At 35.5% G+C, this 20,680-nt stretch overlaps 1 protein-coding gene and 1 pseudogene across 5 annotated transcripts in view; one reads left to right on the forward strand and one right to left on the reverse strand.

Annotated features, from left to right (window-relative positions):
- The window catches only part of OTOGL (otogelin like), a 346,243-nt gene that overhangs the window by 144,543 nt on the left and 181,020 nt on the right, over nucleotides 1-20,680 (reverse strand). For all 5 annotated transcript variants that reach the window (XR_012518405.1, XM_074402509.1, XM_074402507.1 and 2 more), the window contains 5 exons: nucleotides 16,276-16,397; nucleotides 12,577-12,782; nucleotides 6,096-6,223; nucleotides 5,642-5,748; nucleotides 189-295 (listed from right to left, as the gene is read on the reverse strand). Coding sequence is in view for 4 of the 5 variants with exons in the window: in XM_074402509.1 (XP_074258610.1) it covers nucleotides 189-295; nucleotides 5,642-5,748; nucleotides 6,096-6,223; nucleotides 12,577-12,782; nucleotides 16,276-16,397 (670 nt within the window). In the remaining variant the exon portion in view is untranslated. The remainder of the gene's footprint in view (nucleotides 1-188; nucleotides 296-5,641; nucleotides 5,749-6,095; nucleotides 6,224-12,576; nucleotides 12,783-16,275; nucleotides 16,398-20,680) is intronic.
- LOC104651371 (protein FAM217A-like) lies at nucleotides 18,793-20,242 on the forward strand (annotated as a pseudogene).

Genomic DNA, 20,680 nt, shown 5'->3' on the forward strand with positions numbered 1-20,680 from the left:
AAAAAATAACTTTCAACTGCTAAAAAAAGTGTGTATTTGTTTCAAAAGCATGCAAGCTCACATATATAATTATATCAATAACAAATCTTTGCAATTCATTAGTATTAAGTAGTACAGTAAGTTTTTAGTTCTAAGGTTATTCCAAAATTGGCAAAAGTACACAGGGCTTGAGAAATAACAAAACATACTGCAAGCTGGAAAGTCATCTCTCCAGTCTTGAATAGGGTAGCCAGCATGAGAACAGGCTCTAGCATATTCAGTGGCTGCTCGACAATAGGTTTCATCATCATCAGTTCTAGAAAGTGAAAAGACAGAGCCAGAATCACATAGGAAATACTGACAGAAACCATGCCATTGAGGTCCTGATCCCTAGAAATGCTGAGTGCATGATTATTCCAATGTGAATCAATGTCAGCATATGTATCTCTCATAATATATCTTACTAAGTACAACAATGAGAAAACACATGAACATGGGTCCTCAGCTAATTATCAGCTAATTAGGCCTAAATAAATAATCTTCATCAAAGCATTTTAATAATTTCATCACTATTCTTTTGAGTCAAAGGAATACTATAATGAAAAAGATTTATATTTTAATTATAACATTTTCCCCATAATTTGTGTTATGTATTTTTTCACTCCTACACTAAACATTCCAGATCTTTTAGAATTTAATAAGTCCCATTAAAACAGATAAAATTCTATCACAACGAAAACAATAAATATGAAAGCTGTTTCCAAAAGATCATACTCTGGATTGTCCACATACTAGAATAAAAACAATACTAATAATCTATAGTATTCAAAAATATTTCAATGGTTTCTCAGCTATCTTTGCAAAAATATTTCAAAACATAGTATTCCATGGTGTATATATGCCACGTTTTCTTTACCCAGTCTATCATTGATAGGCATTTGGTGGGTTGCTTGAAAGAGTGATTAAATGGCATTTAAGATTTAAAAGTGGATTTTGAATTATTTCAAGTTTTGATTACTAAAGCTAATTATTTTTATAACATTGCCAAGACTAAATAATCTTTAATTGTTTTCTTATAATCTCTTCAGGAGCTTCCCCCCAAAATAATTTCTTATTAGAGCTCTGCCAATTCCCAAAGCAGATTAAAAAGGCACTCATCAAGTAAGCAGACCAAGGTAAAGGGCTTGTTTTTCAACCCAATTCAAACTCAAAATTGAATAGTTAAATATCTTGGAAGATAATGATCTTAAGAATGCTGCATTTTGTGAGCCTTAACATTTTCAGTGTCACATTGTAAAAGCCACCATCTCAAATTACCCTTATCCTGTGTTACTGTAATGGGAGTCATGCAGCTTATCTAGTCCAATTAACTGAGCTTTAGAAGGACTGAGCATATAAACTCCAGAGGCTCAGAAAATATTCTAAACCTACAAACAAGAAAAGTCTTTTCAAGAAACAGTATAGGCTAAAATTGCTGAATTCCTGGAAAGACATTACGTTTATGATTTACCTTCTAATATGTGCATTCTTTCCTACATTAATGGTGGTTTTAAAAATTAGCAAAGCAACTGAATATTGGTTTTCCAACCCAATGCAACTATTATTACAATACTCACCATTTATTATTTATGTTATTCTAGGAACCATGATAGGCACATTAATGTGTGGCACCTCACAAAAATTCACAAGAATTGGGCAAGAAAGAAATTATTATCAAGAAATAAATTATAATTTGCTAGGGGGAAAATAAGTTTATTTTTTCCATCTTGAATGATAACTTTAACAGAAAAATGGGCATTAAAGAATCATGGTTTTCACGTCAATTTGCTTTGGCATGACAAAATTAAAACCATTTCCTTGATGCTGGATTTGGCATTCTTAGAAGCAGAAACAGGAGGGCATAATTCAAGGACTGATAGAATATCATGCAACTTCTAAGTCAAATGTCATCTCTTCCAGGTAGCCTTTGTAGGCACTCTCTGATAAAGTCAATAGTTCTGTCCTCATCCAAAGCACTTTGCAGTTAGGGCATTGTGTCATTGTTACAGACTTGTTTCCCTGCCCTATTCGAATATGAGTTCCTAGGACAGAGATCAAGTCTGCATTTTTTCTGTTTCTCCAGGAGATGGCAAAATACTCAGCTCAGAATAGATACTCAAAATACGTGTGCTGAATTGAATTCAATATACTATCATAATCCAAGCAGGAAATTAATCTGTGTTCAACCAATTTACATTTTCATTCTCATGGTAGACGACCTTTCTGATGAACTCCTCTGATACCGGAAATGAAGAGAATTATTCATTTCCTACAGAACAGAAGAAAGAATGTAAGTAGGTCTAGTCCTGAATGAAATATTGAGGGGATTGAAGAAAGGCTGGCTCTGGCAGCTTCTCACTTCCATTTTATCAATGTCCACTTAATTATAATGTCCTTCTTTTGATATTACTTGTCTGCTTTGCCCATAAACCCAGCCTCTCTACCACAAAGGTAGCTCTTAAGGTGTCAGCTGATTTCATCCAGTACAAGTTGTTTCTCTGTCCTGCTATTTTTGTTTTCCCTGGAGAAAGCATCAAAGTTTCAAAAGTCAAAAGTCTAAAAACTATCCAAATTTCAAAAGACAAAAATGCTAATTTCTCAATGATAAAATTTCAGTTGAAGTCGGTGTGGCAGAGACTGAGTTAGTCTCAAGTTTCCCCTTCTTCTTTTTAGTATTAGAACACCCAAGTTTTTGCCAAGTAGATGGCTGCCAGCCAAAGACAACATTTATAGTTTCTCTTGCACCTAAGTGTGGCCATGTATCCAAGTTCTGACCAAAAGGTTAAAAGTGGAAGCATGTATGAAACTTCCACATCAAAAATCCCAGCCCTTTTGTTTTTCTTCTCTTTTAAGGACTAAAATGTGGACATGGTATTGGTGATGCAGTTTGGGACATGAAATTGAAAATAATACCCTAGACAAAAGGAAAAATGTAGTAACAAGATCACTCAGTCTCTGGAATATTCATGGAGCAGAGCCATGATGCCAATCCAAGACCACTAACCAGCATGGATTTTCATGTGAGAAATATAAACATTCCATGTAATTTAAGTCACAGTCATTTTAGCAATTAAGGCAGCTAAACAATATCCCAAACTAAAAAATGAAGAATGACTTTCCTGGACCTAAAAACAATATTTTATCTCAGACTACTTGACAAATGGGTGCTAAAGATATTAAAGATACGACGATTGAAAAGATGACTGGAGAACAGTCCAAGACTGAGTCACTGTGGAATAAGAGCAATTTTTAATTCCATATATATGGCAAAATGAGGACTATGGCCTACCTACAGGGATCCTTAAAAAAGAGAGTGAGAAAGAACAAAGAGATATAGCAAGTAGCTCTTAAATTAAAAATGAAAGCCGGGCACGGTGGCTCAAGCCTGTAATCCCAGCACTTTGGGAGGCCGAGGCGGGTGGATCACGAGGTCAAGAGATCGAGACCATCCTGGTCAACATGGTGAAACCCCGTCTCTACTAAAAATACAAAAAATTAGCTGGGCATGGTGGCGTGTGCCTGTAATCCCAGCTACTCAGGAGGCTGAGGCAGGAGAATTGCTTGAATCCAGGAGGCGGAGGCTGCGGTGAGCCGAGGTCGCGCCATTGCACTCCAGCCTGGGTAACGAGCGAAACTCCGCCTCAAAAAAAAAAAAAAAAAAAGAAACCAAATAGGGAACATAATTTTTTAAAATATGTAGTTAGGTCACTAGCCAGTATTTTCGGCAGAGGGGGAGCTCTTTCAAAGCTCCTGCATTAGTTTAGAAATCCTTGAAATTTAGAGACTATACATATAAATCTAGGCTATAACTGTGCTTTGTTCAAAAGTAAGAGATGTCACAAGCTTGTTTTAATATCTGGGAAATAGTATATTCATTACTTTTGTAATAATTTCAATTTAACTAAAGAGGAGTAGTTATAAATAACACAATTCCCTACTACCTCAACCTTTCTTCTTTCTCACCTTTGATAAACCTTTTAGAGCTACTCAAGATGACATTTAAGTGGTTTTACTAAACTAAAAACTAGTATTTTTTTTTATTTTAAAAGTTTCTATGCATCACTTATACTTCTTGGGACTCACAAAATATACAGACATATTACAATTTCTTTAGATAGTCCTAAACGTTCAAGATGAGTAATCACCTATACTTGGCAATGTTTTGAAAGAAAAATAATCTTAAAAAATTTTAATAATGGGTAATTTATGGTAGGTTCTACAATGAACTACCATATATGAACATAGTATGGTGAGTCTCACTGAATTTGCCACTTATCCAACTACCTATCCTAGATGTTCCTAACCTCAGATAGAATGCAGGGATCTGTGACCTTAGGTAGAAAAAAAATTACATGTTTATTTTCACTAATTTCCATTGGAAACTTAGCATTTCCTTCAATTATGCCTATAGGCAACACATCACAATGTTCTTAGTGATATCTGTAACTTTGTCACCAACATGTCTCAAATCTTTTTTCATACTTTTATATTTTTATTTTCCATTGTTTCAGACTCACAAAGCACTGTTTACACCAATCACTAAGTCAAATTTTAGCAGTTATTAGATTTGAAATGTGTATTAAAAGCATATATATCAGAAATACTTTTTTATTATTTTGATAACTATTTTATTAGAATTAGTTTCCTTTGGTATCTTATGTGTTTTATTTTGTGCACTTCAGACAAAAGGGTCTATAGATTTTTCTAGACTCCCAAAAGGGATTCATAGCATAAAAAGGCTTAAGAGCCACTGTATTTTGTTCATGCTGGTTACATAAAACATTTAGAACTACCATTCATATATAATCTAGCAGTTCCGCTAAAGAGTATATATCCCAAAAATGAAATCAACATATGGAAGAGATATCTCCACTCCTGTGTTTATTGTAGGAGTATTCACAATAGTCAAAATATATAATCAATCTGTGTCCATCAGAGGATGAATGGATAAAGAAATTGTGGTATATATACACAATGGAATATTATTCATCCATAAAAAGAATGAAATCCTGTAATTTGCAACAACATGGATGAAACTAGAGGTCATTATGTTAAGTGAAATAAGCCAAACAGAAAGACAAATATCACACATTCTCACCCATATGAGGGAACTAAAACAGTGAATCTCATGAAGACAGAGTGTAGATTGATGGTTACCAGAGTCCAGGAAGGGTAGGAGAGAGGTGGGAAACAAAGAGAGATTAATTATGGGTACAATGACATGTAGAAGAAATAAGACCTGGTGCTGGATAGATAAGTAAGGGGGCTATAGTTAACATCAATCAATTGTATATTTCAAAATAGTAAGAGGATAATAATTTGAATGTTTCTAGTATAAAGAAAGATAACCAAGGTGACAGATACTCAATTCCCTTTATTTGATTACATGAATGTATGAAATTATCACATGTACCCTGAAAATATGTACATCTACTATATATCAATTTAAAAACTTTAGACTGTGCCTGTTATATAGCAAACTTTTAATAGCTCTTTGTAGTTTACATTTTATATTTCCCATAATATTTTGTGAACAGCTGAAATAGTTAAATAACATAAGTAGTTGTGGGTCTTCCTTTTACATAAAGAAAATTTTATTATAAGTACAAATCATTTCACTTACTTGCAAAGATCATTAACACAGCTGGCGATATACAAATATGGATCAATATACTCATGGCAGCTCAGAAAAGGAAACTGCAACAGTATCTGACACTTGAAGAATATTGCCTGTGCAAAAAAAGATGCCAGTCACTAGTTTCATGGTATGTATATAGTCTTATATTATTTTTATAGATCTATTTGCAGGATTTTCAGTTCTCACAAGGAAAAAGGTGGTACTTTATAAATTTTAACCAACATTTTTCTAACTACAGATTTTCATGAGTACTGCATTTATGAAATTCCCTACATTTACTATTTCAGAAATTAAAGCGATTCCCTATTGCAATTATGTTTCCAGGATATAATATTTTTAAATTAAGTTGTGTTTGCACTTAAGAATACTTAGGTAAATATATAAATAAGACATATGTGTATTCTGTCCAACATGCTCACATTTCTCACATCAAATTTACCTCAAATGCTGGCATTCCACTGGAGCATGGATTTGGAAAATCTGAGGGTGTGAGTACACATTTGGCGTCATCTGGAGTTTGCACCGACCAACTATTTGCAAACATAGCGATGTCTTCTGTGTAGTCCTCTATTTCACACAAGCACACATACACACAAATTGGTGTAATCATAGCATTTTCCACAAACATAGACATGGTTCTTCAACACAAACTTCCTGGTCAAAACTCTAAACTCAATAACATTATAATTAATATGTGATATTGGATAATAACATTATTTTAGCATAATAAAAGCAAATTGAACAAATTGTGACTACCAAATAAAAGTTAGTTACACTGGAGATAAAAAGCAAACTACATTTAAGCAACATGGGGAAGGATGAAGGACAGTGAGTACAACGTACACATCACTGAATAATTAATCACCAATGTTCAATCTGTGCTATTGAGAGGAGAAAAAAATGCACAAAATGAAAAAAACACACAGATAAAAGTTTAGTGTAAAAATTATCAGACAACTCTCTCATTATATTTAATATTAGTAAGAAACTTATTAAAATTGCAGTTCCATTTGGTGGGGACGGTCCACACAAAAAAAATCTTGTCAAATTCTTGGGGACACTTCAGAGGACAGTCACATAGACAATGAAAGATTAGAAAATACGTCTATAGAAGAGAAGACAAAGAAGTGAATCTATTTCATCTAAATATGATGAACAGTGTTTAGAAACATGCTCAGGAAAGACATCCCGATTGAGAACCCTGAAGCTAATCCAGCATTAATCTCAGGCAAAGTTCAGGGGTTAATACGTTGGCAGCAGCAAAGTCCAGTGCTCTAGATTCTTCATTCCAAAGCAAGGTTTTTATTTTATTTATTTATTTATTTTGAGATGGATTCTCACTCTGTCACCCAGGCTGGAGTGCAGTAGCATGATCCTGGCTCACTGCAATCTCCACCTCCTGGGTTCAAGCAGTTCTCCTGCCTCAGCCTCCCAAGTAGCTGGGATTACAGGCACCTGCCACTGCATCTGACTAATTTTTATATTTTTAGTAGAGATGGGGTTCCATCATTTTGGTCAGGCTGGTCTTGAACTCCCAACCCTGTAATCCACTCGCTTCAGCCTTCCAAAGTGCTGGAATTACAGGTGTAAGCCACCGTGCCAGGCCCCAAATCAAGTTTTTAAGTTATCTTTCTACCTGATCTGAGAACAAGTTCATGGAACAATACAAAAATTAATCCTTCCCCTCCTCCATTCAGACAAAGGCTGAATGTCAAAGCTTGAAGACTGGGCAGGACCAAACAAGGTGACATCTCAAAGTTCCATGTAAGATAGTTAGACTTCAGATCTGAGGCTGGAGTTCTCTACCACCCAGATTTGCATGGTCAGAAGTCTACCACTGATGACAATCTATTGCACCACTAGAGTCAGAAATCTCGAACCAAATGTTTACCAATTTCTCTGAATATCTTCAAAGTAGAAAAATAATGTGTGTATGCCACTACCAAACACTGGGAAGATGAGGGACTTTATTATCTGTAAGAATGCTTTGCACTCTTGGTGTAAAATACTAAAGTTTATCATAGCCTAGAAGACTTTGCATGAGCTGGCCCTGCTCTCCTCTTACTCCCACCCCATCCTGCCCCTCCTATATCTTCTGCATCTATTCTTGCTCAACCTACTCCAGTCATATTGACTTTGTGCTGTTCTTCAAACACTCAAACTTATTCCCACCCCAGAACACTTGGTCTTGTTCTTCCCTCTTCAACACCACTCTTTCCTGAAATCTTTTCTCTGTTACTTCCCTTACTTCATGTAGGCCTCTGTTTAATATACTCCTCAGAGAGCCCTTCTCTGCCATGTGATCTAGACTAGCATCAATCGCAGACTTACTCCATCATTCTTTACCTTCTTTCTCCACCTTTATTCTTTCATGGCTGCTATTGCTCACAAAAATTATATTTCACTGTGTTTATCTTGTTTTCCATTACAGTATGTACTACATGAAGGCCGAAAGCTTGTCTCAGCTATTCTATTGCTGCATTCCCAGTTTAGCATCTGGCATATAGCAGGTATTCAAAATATATTTGCTGAATAGTGAGTGAATAAATATAGGGGAATTTGTGAACTTTATTGAAAAGATACTAGAATCCAGCTTTCAGCCTGGATGTGGTGACTCACACCCGTAATCCAAGCACTCTGGGAGACTGCGGTGAGTGGCTCACATGAGGCCAGGAGTGTGAGACTAGCCTGGCCAACACGGCAAAACCTGATCTCTACTAAGAATACAAACATTAGCCGGGCATGATGGTTCATGCCTCTAATCCCAGCTACTCGGGAGGCTGTGGCACGAGACTCACTTGAACCTGGGAGGAAGAGGTTGCAATGAGCAAAGATCACGCCACTGCACTCCAGCCTGGGCAACAGAGTGAGACCCTGTCTCAAAAACAAAGCAAACAACAACAACAAAGAATCCTTTGTCTCTGATATCATTGAAATGTTGCACACCTAAGAAAGTATGGGCCTGCTGTAATATACTTTTTAAAAATGGAAAGACTGATGTCTCTTTTAAGTACATGTATAGTTAAATTTCCTTTCAAAACACCGTTTTTTAAAGGTCTGAAGAAACAAAAATATTTCCATAAAACCCACTTATTTCAATACTATGCAAGAATTTTAATGTTACTAAACAACCTGGCCAATTCCTTAGAGTTCACTTTAATTGCAGCTTTGAACCATGTATTTAGCTATGTTATATTGCATCAACAAAAGAGTCATAAAAGTTGTTTATCATGAGATTTTAAATCCATATCTAATGGTGGAATGGGAACACACTAAGCTAAAATTAAAATGTTTTGTATAAAATATGCTCTAAGTAGAGTAATTTATTGTCAATATTGGGACATTTTTGCTAGTGAAAAGGATGCATTATTAATTATTATGCTGGGAAAAAAGAAAGTAAACCAGACTTATATGTTGGTGTATAGCTAGCTGTAGACATGAATTATGGAAACCGAATTCTCAGACAACAAATTAAAATCCTCCTATGTGTACAGAAATTCTGACAAGTCTCATTTCTTTGTGAAATCATCCCTGAAGGATGAGTTGGAATGCAGAGAGAAATGCAATTTTAATCACCATTAAGAAACTATGCATTCAGGGGCATTCAATCAAACTCACTCTCTCTAAAGATTTTTCTAATCAGCAAAATACAGGTTGAGTTTCAAGAAAATATCAGGCTTCTTAAAGCTAAAGGTAATACTGCTCATCTGTAAACATTTTCTTGCATTAGTATACCATGGGAGGAAATAGAAAGGCAGCTCCTTATCAAAGTTGTTATAAGTTAGGTTTTTAAAAAAATTACTCTGCCTTATACTGTGAAGCAAATAACATTGTGAAGAAGATGAAATATCTCCTTATCTCTTTCCCATGTACTTTCTGGAATCCTTCTTGCCTTCTACCAGTTCAGTCATAATTGAGTTCCATTGCCTTCTACCAGTCTTCACCCACTTCTATTCCACTAACATCCTTGTGCATGCTGCCCCAGTTGGTTCACTGTGAACAACCATTTCATGCTCCAGGTTATCTTGAACATGTAAGTCTGTCTGTGCCTTAACTCAAATCTAAGTCTTCCTACCTCTAACATGAGCAGATGCTACTTTCTATCTTGACCTCCACACCATGTTCCCTGGACATCCCAGGGGAAGTTGCCCAAAGCAGCCTTTTTTTTTTCTTTCTTCCTTTCTTTCTTTCTTTTCTTTTTTTTTTCTTTTTCTTTTTTTTTGGGGGGGACAGAGTCTTGCTCTGTTATGCAGAGGCATGATCTTGGCTCACTGCAGCCTCCATCTCCCGGCTTCAAGCAATTCTTCTGCCTCAGCCTCCCCAGTAACTGCGATTACAGGTGTCCGCCATCACACCCCACTAATTCTTGTATTTTTAGTAGAGATGGGGTATCACCATGTTGGCCAGGCTGGTCTTGAATTCCTGACCTCAGCTGATCCACTTGCCTCATCCTTCCAAAGTGCTGGGATTACAGGGGTGAGCCACCATGCCCAGTCTACCCCAAAGCAGTCTTTTCTAACTCTAACACGAAGAACTGGACTAAGGATTTTTTTTTCATGAAGATTTGATACAGAAGAAAAAGAAATTAGCAATTACCATCTGATTCATTCTGCTTGCATCCAAAACCCTACTTCCTAATACAATCTCAAGAGTCCAACTTTGTGACCCCTCTCATTACAAATGCCAAATGTATGCAAAACACCATTTCAGGATGATCCCAGTACTATACATTTGTATTGTGCTCAGAGACTTTTAAACATTTTTATTTACATTTTCTCATTCAATATTCACTGGCTGGGAAGCTTCCAGAGTCATTATCATTATCTCTATTTTACATATGAGGAAATTGACTTTTTGGAGCCCTGCTTTCTACTCTAGCTGCTAGTAAACTAATCCTGATGATGCATCATCTATCTTGCGCAAAACATTTGCATTTTAATAAGGGTTTCTCAAAGCAATGTAAAGATATTTCAAATGCTTTTATTCCAGCCCCATTATAAGCTTATGGAGAAATACTTGGAGATGGCTATAAATTAAATTAAATGTATTGAGTATTATCTATGTGCTTAGGTACTGTACTGTTTTACACTGATTGTCTCATTTAATCCTTGCAACCCTTATGAAGCATATGCTCTTATTATATCATTAAACTTACAAACTTTAATAAGGATAAAGGAGAATTTGAATCACACAGTCTGATGCCAGAGCCCACACTCTAAGCAGTCCCTTCACCATCCTTTAAAACACAACACAAGGCCGGGCGCAGTGGCAAACGCCTATAATCCCGGCACTCTGGGAGGCCAAGGCGAGTGGATCACGAGGTCAAGAGATTGAGACCATCCTGGTCAACATGGTGAAACCCCATCTCTACTAAAAATACAAAAAATTAGCTGGGTATGGTGGCGCGTGCCTGTAATCCCAGCTACTCGGGAGGCTGAGGCAGGAGAATTGCTTGAATGCAGGAGGCGGAGGTTGCGGTGAGCCGAGATCGTGCCATTGCACTCCAGCCTGGGTAACAAGAGCAAAATTCCATCTCAAAAAACAAAAACAAAACAAAACAAAAAACCCCACAACATAGGGGCAATTCATCTCTGTTAATTTTATAATATAAAACAAAAGTATTATATAACATTTACAGCTTCAATGGCAAGTGCTCAAGCACTTATCTAAGCACAGTATTGGGAGCCTCTCAGGTCTGTAATCCAACCCTGAAAGTATCAATTACAAGCTATGTTACACTGGACACATCACCTTGTGTTCTCATCATAAAATTAAGAAAATAATATTGTCTGGGTGCAATGGTGCACCAGTAGTCCCAGCTACCTGAGAGGCTGAGACCAGAGGATTACTTGAGCCAGGAGTTCAAGATCAGCATGGGCAACATAGCAAGATCCCATCTTAATGAAAAGAAATAGCAAGACCTCATCTTGAAAAGAAGAAAAGAAAAGAAAGGAGAGGAAAAGAAAACACTACTCACCTTACAGGATGTTGTGAGGGTTGGACATAATATAGCTATGTGCTTAAACTAACTATTGCTATAAATATTAGCAAGGTATATTATTATTATTACTGACTACTCTGTGAGTTCCAAATTATTATAGTCCTATTTTCCAGCTAAAGAAATGGAGCATAAGAATGGTTAAATGAGTGTTCTCAATTACAGAACTTATAAAAGTTGAAATGAGATTCAAAGCCAAGTTCACTGGTACTAAGAACAGTATTCTTTTTTTATTGCACTTCTATGTGTGGACCTAAATCAGGATTACGGTTGATTCTCTTATTCTATTGCCATTGCACACTAGTATCTGAAATGATACAGAACCCATTTCTAATAACTCAGTTTTAGTTTCATAACTTAGATTAAACAGATGATCTGGTAGGTATATAAAACCTTTCAAAGTTACTATTCAACTTTCCCACTCACATTTTATTATTTTTGAAAAACTATTATTTGTCAGTTATTCAATTTATTCCTATCAAGAAGGGATGCAAAAATAGTTTTTGTCTTAACAAAGACACATTTGAGCCAAATGGATTTGAATCACTAGACTATAAACTTCAAGAAGTGAAAGGTTTGTTCACTGGTGTATTCCAGTTAATACATCAGTGAATACAGAGGTATCCCTCCAAAAGCAGTGGATACAGAGGTATCCCAAGCTTCTGACACAAAACAAATGCTCTGTTCAAATGTGTTATACGTGCTTCATGCTAATTTAGCAAAGGAAACTAGTTCATGGTTTTCAAGAATTACACCAAAATATGTTTTCTATTCAATTGTTACTTAAAATCACTAAAGCAGGCAATGACAGCCACAAATTTTCCCCCCAATCTATGACAAGTCTTCTGGGTACAAAACAACTTGGTCAGGGGAAAAAAGAAGACTTTAGAAAATATACACACATTTCTTCTGCTTCACTTACCTTGCAGAATTATGAAATCATCAGACTGAATGCCATTGTAGTTTCCACATAGGCCACATGATTTCCCCTTATGGTCCTCAGACAGCTTGAGGTAGATCCCAGATATCCCATCCCAAGCCAATGAAAAGCCAAAGGTTGTTTTCACGAGAATGTAGTCAGCTAGCTTCTCGATGAAAATCTGTCCAATTGTCTGAGGCAAGGTTAAACTTGAAAAATAGAATAAAAGCTATCTAAGAATGATGATAAGGGCTCAATTACAGATAACATGTTTTTTAAGTGACTGAGATATAATTAAAAGAAAATGATCACTCAAAATTATTGAATAAACTGTGCAGCAAGATGTCCAAAGCAAACATCCTCTGGAAAATCTCAACATTTTTGAAAACTTCAGTATTGAAATAAAATACAACAAAAATGATACTGTTTTCTTATACAGATTTAGATTTTGTACTTTTAATTAGATGCTTCTTTGAACCAACCAAAATCACACGGCTGCTAAATACTGGTGATTTCTTAAACCTGGAAAATAACCTTGCCTATTTAGAATAGTTAGAGCTTAAATATGTTTATTATTATCCAAAGAGTTAAAGTGATCTAGAAATGCTGCTTAACAATTTTGAAGTAAGGACAAACAATAGTCAACATATATAAATATGATGCTTGAGTTCTGATTTTGCTTAATTTTATTTTAAACATGGCTATAAGAAAATAGGAGTTTCTATCTTTAGAATGATACTTTGATATAAGTCATTGTTTTCTAAAAAATATCAAAGGATGATGAATTATAACTTAGATTTTTAATGCTACAAAGTACAATATTAGGAATATAATACACTTTGTCATACTGTATTATATAGGGGTAATACTCAAAATTTTTAAATTGGATACAATTTCACCTAAACAAGTGTCACATAAAATATTTAAGCTCCTGATACAATGTCTAATTTTTCCATTTTTCAGAAGCATATGCACATATAAAGGAAGTGGGTGGTTGGCCAGGCGCGGTGGCTCAAGCCTGTAATCCCAGCACTTTGGGAGGCTGAGGCGGGTGGATCACGAGGTCAAGAGATCGAGACCATCCTGGTCAACATGGTGAAACCCTGTCTCTACTAAAAAATACAAAACATTAGCTGGGCATGGTGGCATGTGCCTGTAATCCCAGCTACTCAGGAGGCTGAGGCAGGAGAATTTCCTGAACCCAGGAGGCGGAGGTTGCGGTGAGCCGAGATTGTGCCATTGCACTCCAGCCTGGGTAACAAGAGCAAAACTTTGTCTCAAAAAAAAAGGAAGTGGGTGGCATAAGGTGACTGAAGGGAACTAAACAGTTGAATATTTTGAAAGCACCTAGGACACTTTTGAAAGAACACAGTTATCCTTCCATCCATCAGTATTGCCAAAAAGAACAAGTGCTGATAATTAAATAAATTGGAAAAACCTCATTTATATTAAGATAGCCATGTCAAATAAAAATTATATGTAATTATATATAATGTGAATAATATGGGTAGTTAATAGGTATATTCATATATTTCTCTCAAAATTTTCAAATTAGTGAGTTCCTTTCCAGGAAGAGCATGGCTTGATGAACCAAAACCTACAAAACTGAACAGACTAGTTCACAAAGAGATAATCCCATAAGAAACAATTAAAAAGATCTATAGCCATTTGCACACAAAAAAATTTTTACAGATACTTATTCACAGAAAATTATTTACAAAAATAGAATACTAACTAAAAGTTTAAACTGGAGAATAGATAAAAAAAAGACTCTAGCTAACTACTGTAATAATACATTCTTATTAAAAATTATAAATATGAGGAATTCATGGTAAAAGTCGACATGAAATAACATTAAGGAAATGTCACTTATTTTAAATTTGTAAGTTTATATAAACTATATTTGAAAGAAGTAAGTCACATTTACAAATACATTTCACAGTAATAGCTAAACTTATGGAAGTATAATTGTACTGTTAGGCATACTTTTTGTTTGGTCATTTGGTCTCCTTAATAGTAAATTTAATTAAATAATCAGTTTTTGAAAATAAAAGTGGATAACTGTGATTATCCTGAAGTTTATAACATAGGATGCTAGTGGAGTTGGGAGATAATAGTTTAAACTAGACAATATCCAATAGGTCAAAGAAAAACATGAAACCTAGGCAGGAAACATTAAAATATAAACCTAAATGAATGTAGAACTGAATGCTGAAAAGTATTCAGGGATTCATTTGTATCAATACCCCTTATTTTCACAGGTGAAAGAAATGAAATCCAGAGAAGCTTTACACACAGAGCCACACGTTTGATTTTATTTTGGCAAATATTTCTGTACAATTTGCTATGAGTTAGGCCCCAAGTCAGGAACAGCATTTTTGAAAGCAATATTGCTGAATAATAAGAAAACCATCCTTTTTCTATCACATAATCTGAAATCCTCATAGAAATGCTTTTGTGAGTTAAAATTAAATATGTTTCTGCTTTAATAAAGAAATAATATTCTTGAAAAAATCAATCTGAATGGTAAGTCTGTTTTACTAAACACAATAATTGTTTAAATGCCCATTTTATTATCCAAAATTCCATATAGAGAATCCTAAATGACTCTTTGAATTCAACTCTAGGCAATACACATGGAAATGCATTATCTTCTTACTCAATTGCCTAAACTTTCTTTTATGAGAAAATGAGAAGTCACATAAAATATTTAAGCTCCTTATTTTCTTGGAAAATAAGCCTCAGACAGCGGGAAGAGCTGTTCTAGATTGGCTGTTTCAAGGCTCCTTCGGTGCTGTGTCCACTGCCCTTTCTGCTACCACCTGCTACCACTGCTGCCTTTTGAGGAATCTAAACCCAGAAAAAGCAACATGGGTTGATAAAACCATTGTGCTGGAAAGTATTTCTACAGTTCAAACACTTGCTAGTGAATTCTGAATGATGAATAGAATTGTTTCAGCCCACAATTTCCTTGATTCGGCATAATCCAGCCTGGAAATATTTAAAATTGAGTCTGTCTATAATTATTTAGATTGGAAGGCAGATTATTCCACAGTATTTCTAGTTTAAAATGTTAAAAAAAAAAAAAAACACCCCATTTGCCAAATACATAAACATCCCCTGCTCCAAAATTCTCATGTCATATTCTTGGCAGATAGGAAACCGGAAGTGGACTCCTCTCTGATCTATCTGAGGTCAGTCATTTGTTAACTCTCAGTCAGAACTTCCATGGAAAAATCTCAAGTAACACCCAAACTCCATTCAAACAAACTTGGAAAGAACTTCCAGAATCCTTTCCAAAATAAAAGAAAATAATTTTTAGGTTTCTGCTTTAAAGAAACAAGAAAATATTTAAGAAAGAGGGCAAAAAAAAAAAAATCAAGAATTAAACTCTTAAGGTATTTCTTGAATCTCTCATTAAAAAAAAAGAGAGACAGAGATTCTCATCTCCACCCATGTAAACATATTATATTTATATTCTGCACACGAGCATCAGGAAGGGTAAACTGGTTATACTCCTGACTGCCTGGATGGCCTCAGCGCCTACTAAAGTTTTGATGTCTGTAAGTTATACCTTGAGAGAGTATTGCTAAGGGAGAAATTCTCTCTTCCTACTCTCCACAGTTCACTTCCAGCATGCGATGTTTGGATTTTCTATTAATTTGTGGTGTTATTGACATTTTACTGTTTCCCATATCCTACCTGATTCCATTCTTTTTTATTTCATGACCATAAATTCGAATTTCCTCTTGGTTTGAAAAAAACAAGCTGATTGACCGATAACAAGAATACACCGAACCAAGGCATTTAGGGCTGTTATGAACCTTAAGGGGAGAAAAACAAAAAGAAAGCATAGGAACAAACAACAAATTTGAGTTACTAAAACCACAGTGTATGTTTACAATTATACTGCTTTATTAGTCCCATGGCACTTTACAATGTTATAACTACATTTGGGATTTCTGAGAGAAAATAAATATTTACCTCAGAAATTGGACAACAAAATTAACTTCCTAAAATACAAGTTAATCAGCATATTTTTTGAATGGTTTAAATCTTCACATGTTGGATGTTAATATTCTCAAGCTACATGGTATGCACTGGGAGAAATTAGTTCTGATAGTAAAACTGTAGAGCACCACAAAGATGCACATTTGTCATTTTTACGTCTGTATTTTTTACCTGTTACAGAATCATAAAACGGAGCTTTGAATGGAACTCTACATAAGTAATATTTAAAGGCTGAAAAGTGACCATGAACTCACTAAAAATAAAGTTGATTTCATTTTTATTTCTTCCCAGACACTGTAGGGAAGACAGAGATTATTTTACAAAAAAAAAAAAAGGGAAAATTCGTTTAAGAAAAAGAATGCAAGGAAGAAATGAAGAAAGGAAGAAAAGAGAAAAGGAAGCTTAGATTCTTTTACCCTATAGCAAAATTAAGAGATTACAATTAGAGGTGGAAAAGAACTTTCTAAGCCTCAAAGTGATTTTAAAAATTATCAATAGTATAGGCTTTTAAAAAAATTGTTTGTTTTTAGGGTGTTTTGTTTTGTTTTGTTTTTGAGATAGAGTCCCTCTCTGTTGTCCAGGCTGGAGTGCAGTGGTGTGATCTTGGTTCTCTGCAACCTCTGCCTCTCAGGTTCAAGTGATTCTCATGCCTCAGCCTCCCAAGTAGCTGGGGCTATAGGTGTGTACCACCAAACTGGTTAATTTTGTATTTTTTTCGGTAGAGACGGGGTTTCACTATGTTGGCCAGGCTCGTCTCCAATTGCTGACTTCCAGTGATCCACCTACCTTGGCCTCTCAAGGTGCTGGGATTACAGGTGTGAGTCACCATGCATGGCCTCAATCATATAGTTTTAATATTGTAGTGATTTAATGTATATTAATTTTATCCTTGATCAGCAAATTTTATTGATCATTTATATGTACCAGGCACTGTTCTAGGTTCTGGGGATACAGCAGCCAACAAAGCTGACAAAAATATCTTCCATCATGAAACTTGTATTCTATTAGAGGAAAACAGCTAATAGAAAAGACAGTTATGTGAAGCTAAAAGATACACTATGTAGGATGACATTAAGGAGAAATATTAAGCAGGGAAATGAGTTGGGTGTGTATGTGCCAGGGTCTGGGGGAATTTTCAGAGTGAGTGGCCAAGAAAGGTAGTGCTGAAAAGATGAAATTCTAGTAAAGATGTAGCATGAGAGAGAGAACAAGCCCTATGGGATATCTAGAAGACCATTCTAGGCAAAGGAAATAGCAAGTACAAAAGCCTGAGGTAGGAGTAGGCTTAAAATGTTCTTATGATCCAGGAATCCAAGCATCTGACCACAGACTAGATATTGGAAGATTTTTCTCTGAATAAACGAAATGGACAAAAAAGACATATAGATGCTAATATTTGGGGGCTTATTTAATGAAAGCAGCAGATCCTTGCTCAGTCTCACACTAGTCCAACAAGCCCCAGAGTTTCCAATTTGCTTTTAGAGCCTTATTTTCTAATGTGAGCAAATATTCATGAATCATTAGTCATTTGATGAAAGTCTGTGACATGAAAGACAGGCATCAAATAAACAAACAAAAGAGGAAATCAAAGAAATCAAAAACAATTCAGAAAAATTCAAAACCTTCTAAAAATACATAGTTGATATCTTCTGAGAGACAAAATGATATATGTCATCCTTTATAATAAAATGCTGCTAAAAATGAAATTCAAAGAATAAAAACAAATAATTGAAGACTGACAATATAAAAGGAGTAATGTATAACTGAAGTAGAAAGGTAGAAAGATAAACTGAGAATTGGACAGAAATATCCCAAAATGTAAAACAAAAAAGTAAAAAGCTAGAAGATAGTCAAGAATCAATAAGAAAATTAAAGCATCACTCCACTCCAGAGCTCCTATATATGAGCTCCAATATAAAAGCCCATCAAGTGCCGAGCACAAAAAAAAAGAAATGGGAAAAGAAATTCACATAATTACAAAATCTCAGAACACTGGGAATTAAAAGATCTAAAAGTTTCTGGAGTTCAGGTAAGGTTATATGCAAAATGATCAGAAATCAGAGTGAATTTAAATTTAAAATTCTGAAAGTAATATTTAAATTAAAATCAAGGCTTCAAAAATTCTCTTCCAATGCACACTTTCCAGGAAAGTATCTTCCCTTTCCAGAAACCAACTTAGTCAGTTAAAATAAGTGAGAACAAAGAGGAATGAGTCCCTGCTTAAGCACCACTATAAATACTGGCCACATATTCAGAGCATCCAATGAGCTTTTCAGAGCCTATCTCTTCAGTATGAACAAAGTTAAAGGACCACTAGACATTGATGGGAACCAAGGAAGAGGAAAACTGATGAGAGAGAAAATAAAATTCTCCAGTAGGATGATGAAAAGAAATCCCAAGTGACAGGTGTGCAGTAGACTTCAAAAGCAACCCATCTCAATTGAAAGATGGGAAGGAAAAACTGAGGAAAGGATGTCTCATGAGGGGAAAGAGAAGCTGATAGATTGCTTAATGCATCTGACCAGTTGAAAAGAGTTTTATAGAGGTAGAGCGTTAGAAAAAATATTTGTGACTGGAGTAAAGAGGTTATGATATGGGTTTCTTGGGTCTGATGTACAGTGTGAATAAATGCTTGCAGCTCTTAGTCCTTTTTTGATCAATGAAGTACTTTTTTATTAATATTTTCCTTTGTTAAAGGAGGAACTATAACTCTCTGTAGCTGAACATATAACCCTTTTCTCCTAAAGAGGAGTCAGTCAATGCTCCTATATTTTTAATTTTTTTGTCAAAGCAAAAAGTAACTACTTTAGAATTGTTAAACATATAAATAAAGTGAATAAAGTTGAAAAAAATAGAACTTTTATATTAGTATTTCCATATCCTGATTTTCTCTTTCCTCCTTTCAGTACTCTAGACTCGCACAATTTAGCCCTCTCAAAATCTGAAAATTGGAAAGCAACAGTGGAATCTGCAGAAAGTTCTCTTGAACACTTGATAACTCATTTACTGGAACTGGAAAGATTACAACATACGACTATTCGAAAAGAGAGGCCCAGACTACAAACTACTCTCTGTATTCCAGCAGTTACTGAACGACCCTTTTCCTCCAAAATTACACTAAAAGTGAGACAGCCAAAACCTTGTGACTCTTTGAGTCTTCAGATACCTTGTGTAGATAAAAGTCAAGAAAAAAGAAAAAACAATTCTGGTTCTTGCAAACTTGAGCGAAATTCTTTAAAATGGAATTGGAGCAATGCTGGCAAACAGATGGAATTCTAGACCGTCATCTCTAAAAAGTTCTTCCACCACAAAACAATTGATTGCAACTTATGATGAAAAGAATCCCAAAAGTTCTATTTTAAATCCATGCCAAGAACTCTCATCCAAGCCTACTGCTGGCCAGACAACTCAATCACTGGTTAAAATGGTCTCCACAAGATGTCTGCCATCGAGGTCTCCAATGCCAGTTTCACCTATACTTCTGTCTTTTCCCGAAAATCAGAAGGAAATTAAGGCACTGAAGAGAAACTTTGGAACCAAAAAGAAACGTTACCGACAAAATGTAGTGTTGAATAGACCATTCTATATTCAGAAGCTAAACTGTTTGTCGCCTTCCTTTATTGCTAAGGATAAGTGCTCACCCACTGACCAAAAATAACTCTTTTCTTTCATACATCTCAATGTGAACAGATCTATTCTAAGAAGCCCAACTAAGATATGGTTAATTAATGCAAGACACAGGTATTATAGAAAAAACACATCAAGGCCGGGCGCGGTGGCTCAAGCCTGTAATCCCAGCACTTTGGGAGGCCGAGGCGGGTGGATCATGAAGTCAAAAGATCGAGACCATCCTGGTCAACATGGTGAAAGCCCGTTTCTACTAAAAATACAAAACATTAGCTGGGCATGGTGGCACGTGCCTGTAATCCCTGCTACTCAGGAGGCTGAGGCAGGAGAATTGCCTGAACCCAGGAGGCAGAGGTTGCGGTGAGCCGAGATTGTGCCATTGCACTCCAGCCTGGGTAACAAGAGCGAAACTCCATCTCAAAAAAAAAAAAAAAAATACATCCAATAGTTGCTTGATGTGATATGGAGT

The sequence above is a fragment of the Saimiri boliviensis genome, chromosome 7 (assembly GCF_048565385.1).
Source record: "Saimiri boliviensis isolate mSaiBol1 chromosome 7, mSaiBol1.pri, whole genome shotgun sequence".
NCBI lineage: Eukaryota > Metazoa > Chordata > Mammalia > Primates > Cebidae > Saimiri > Saimiri boliviensis.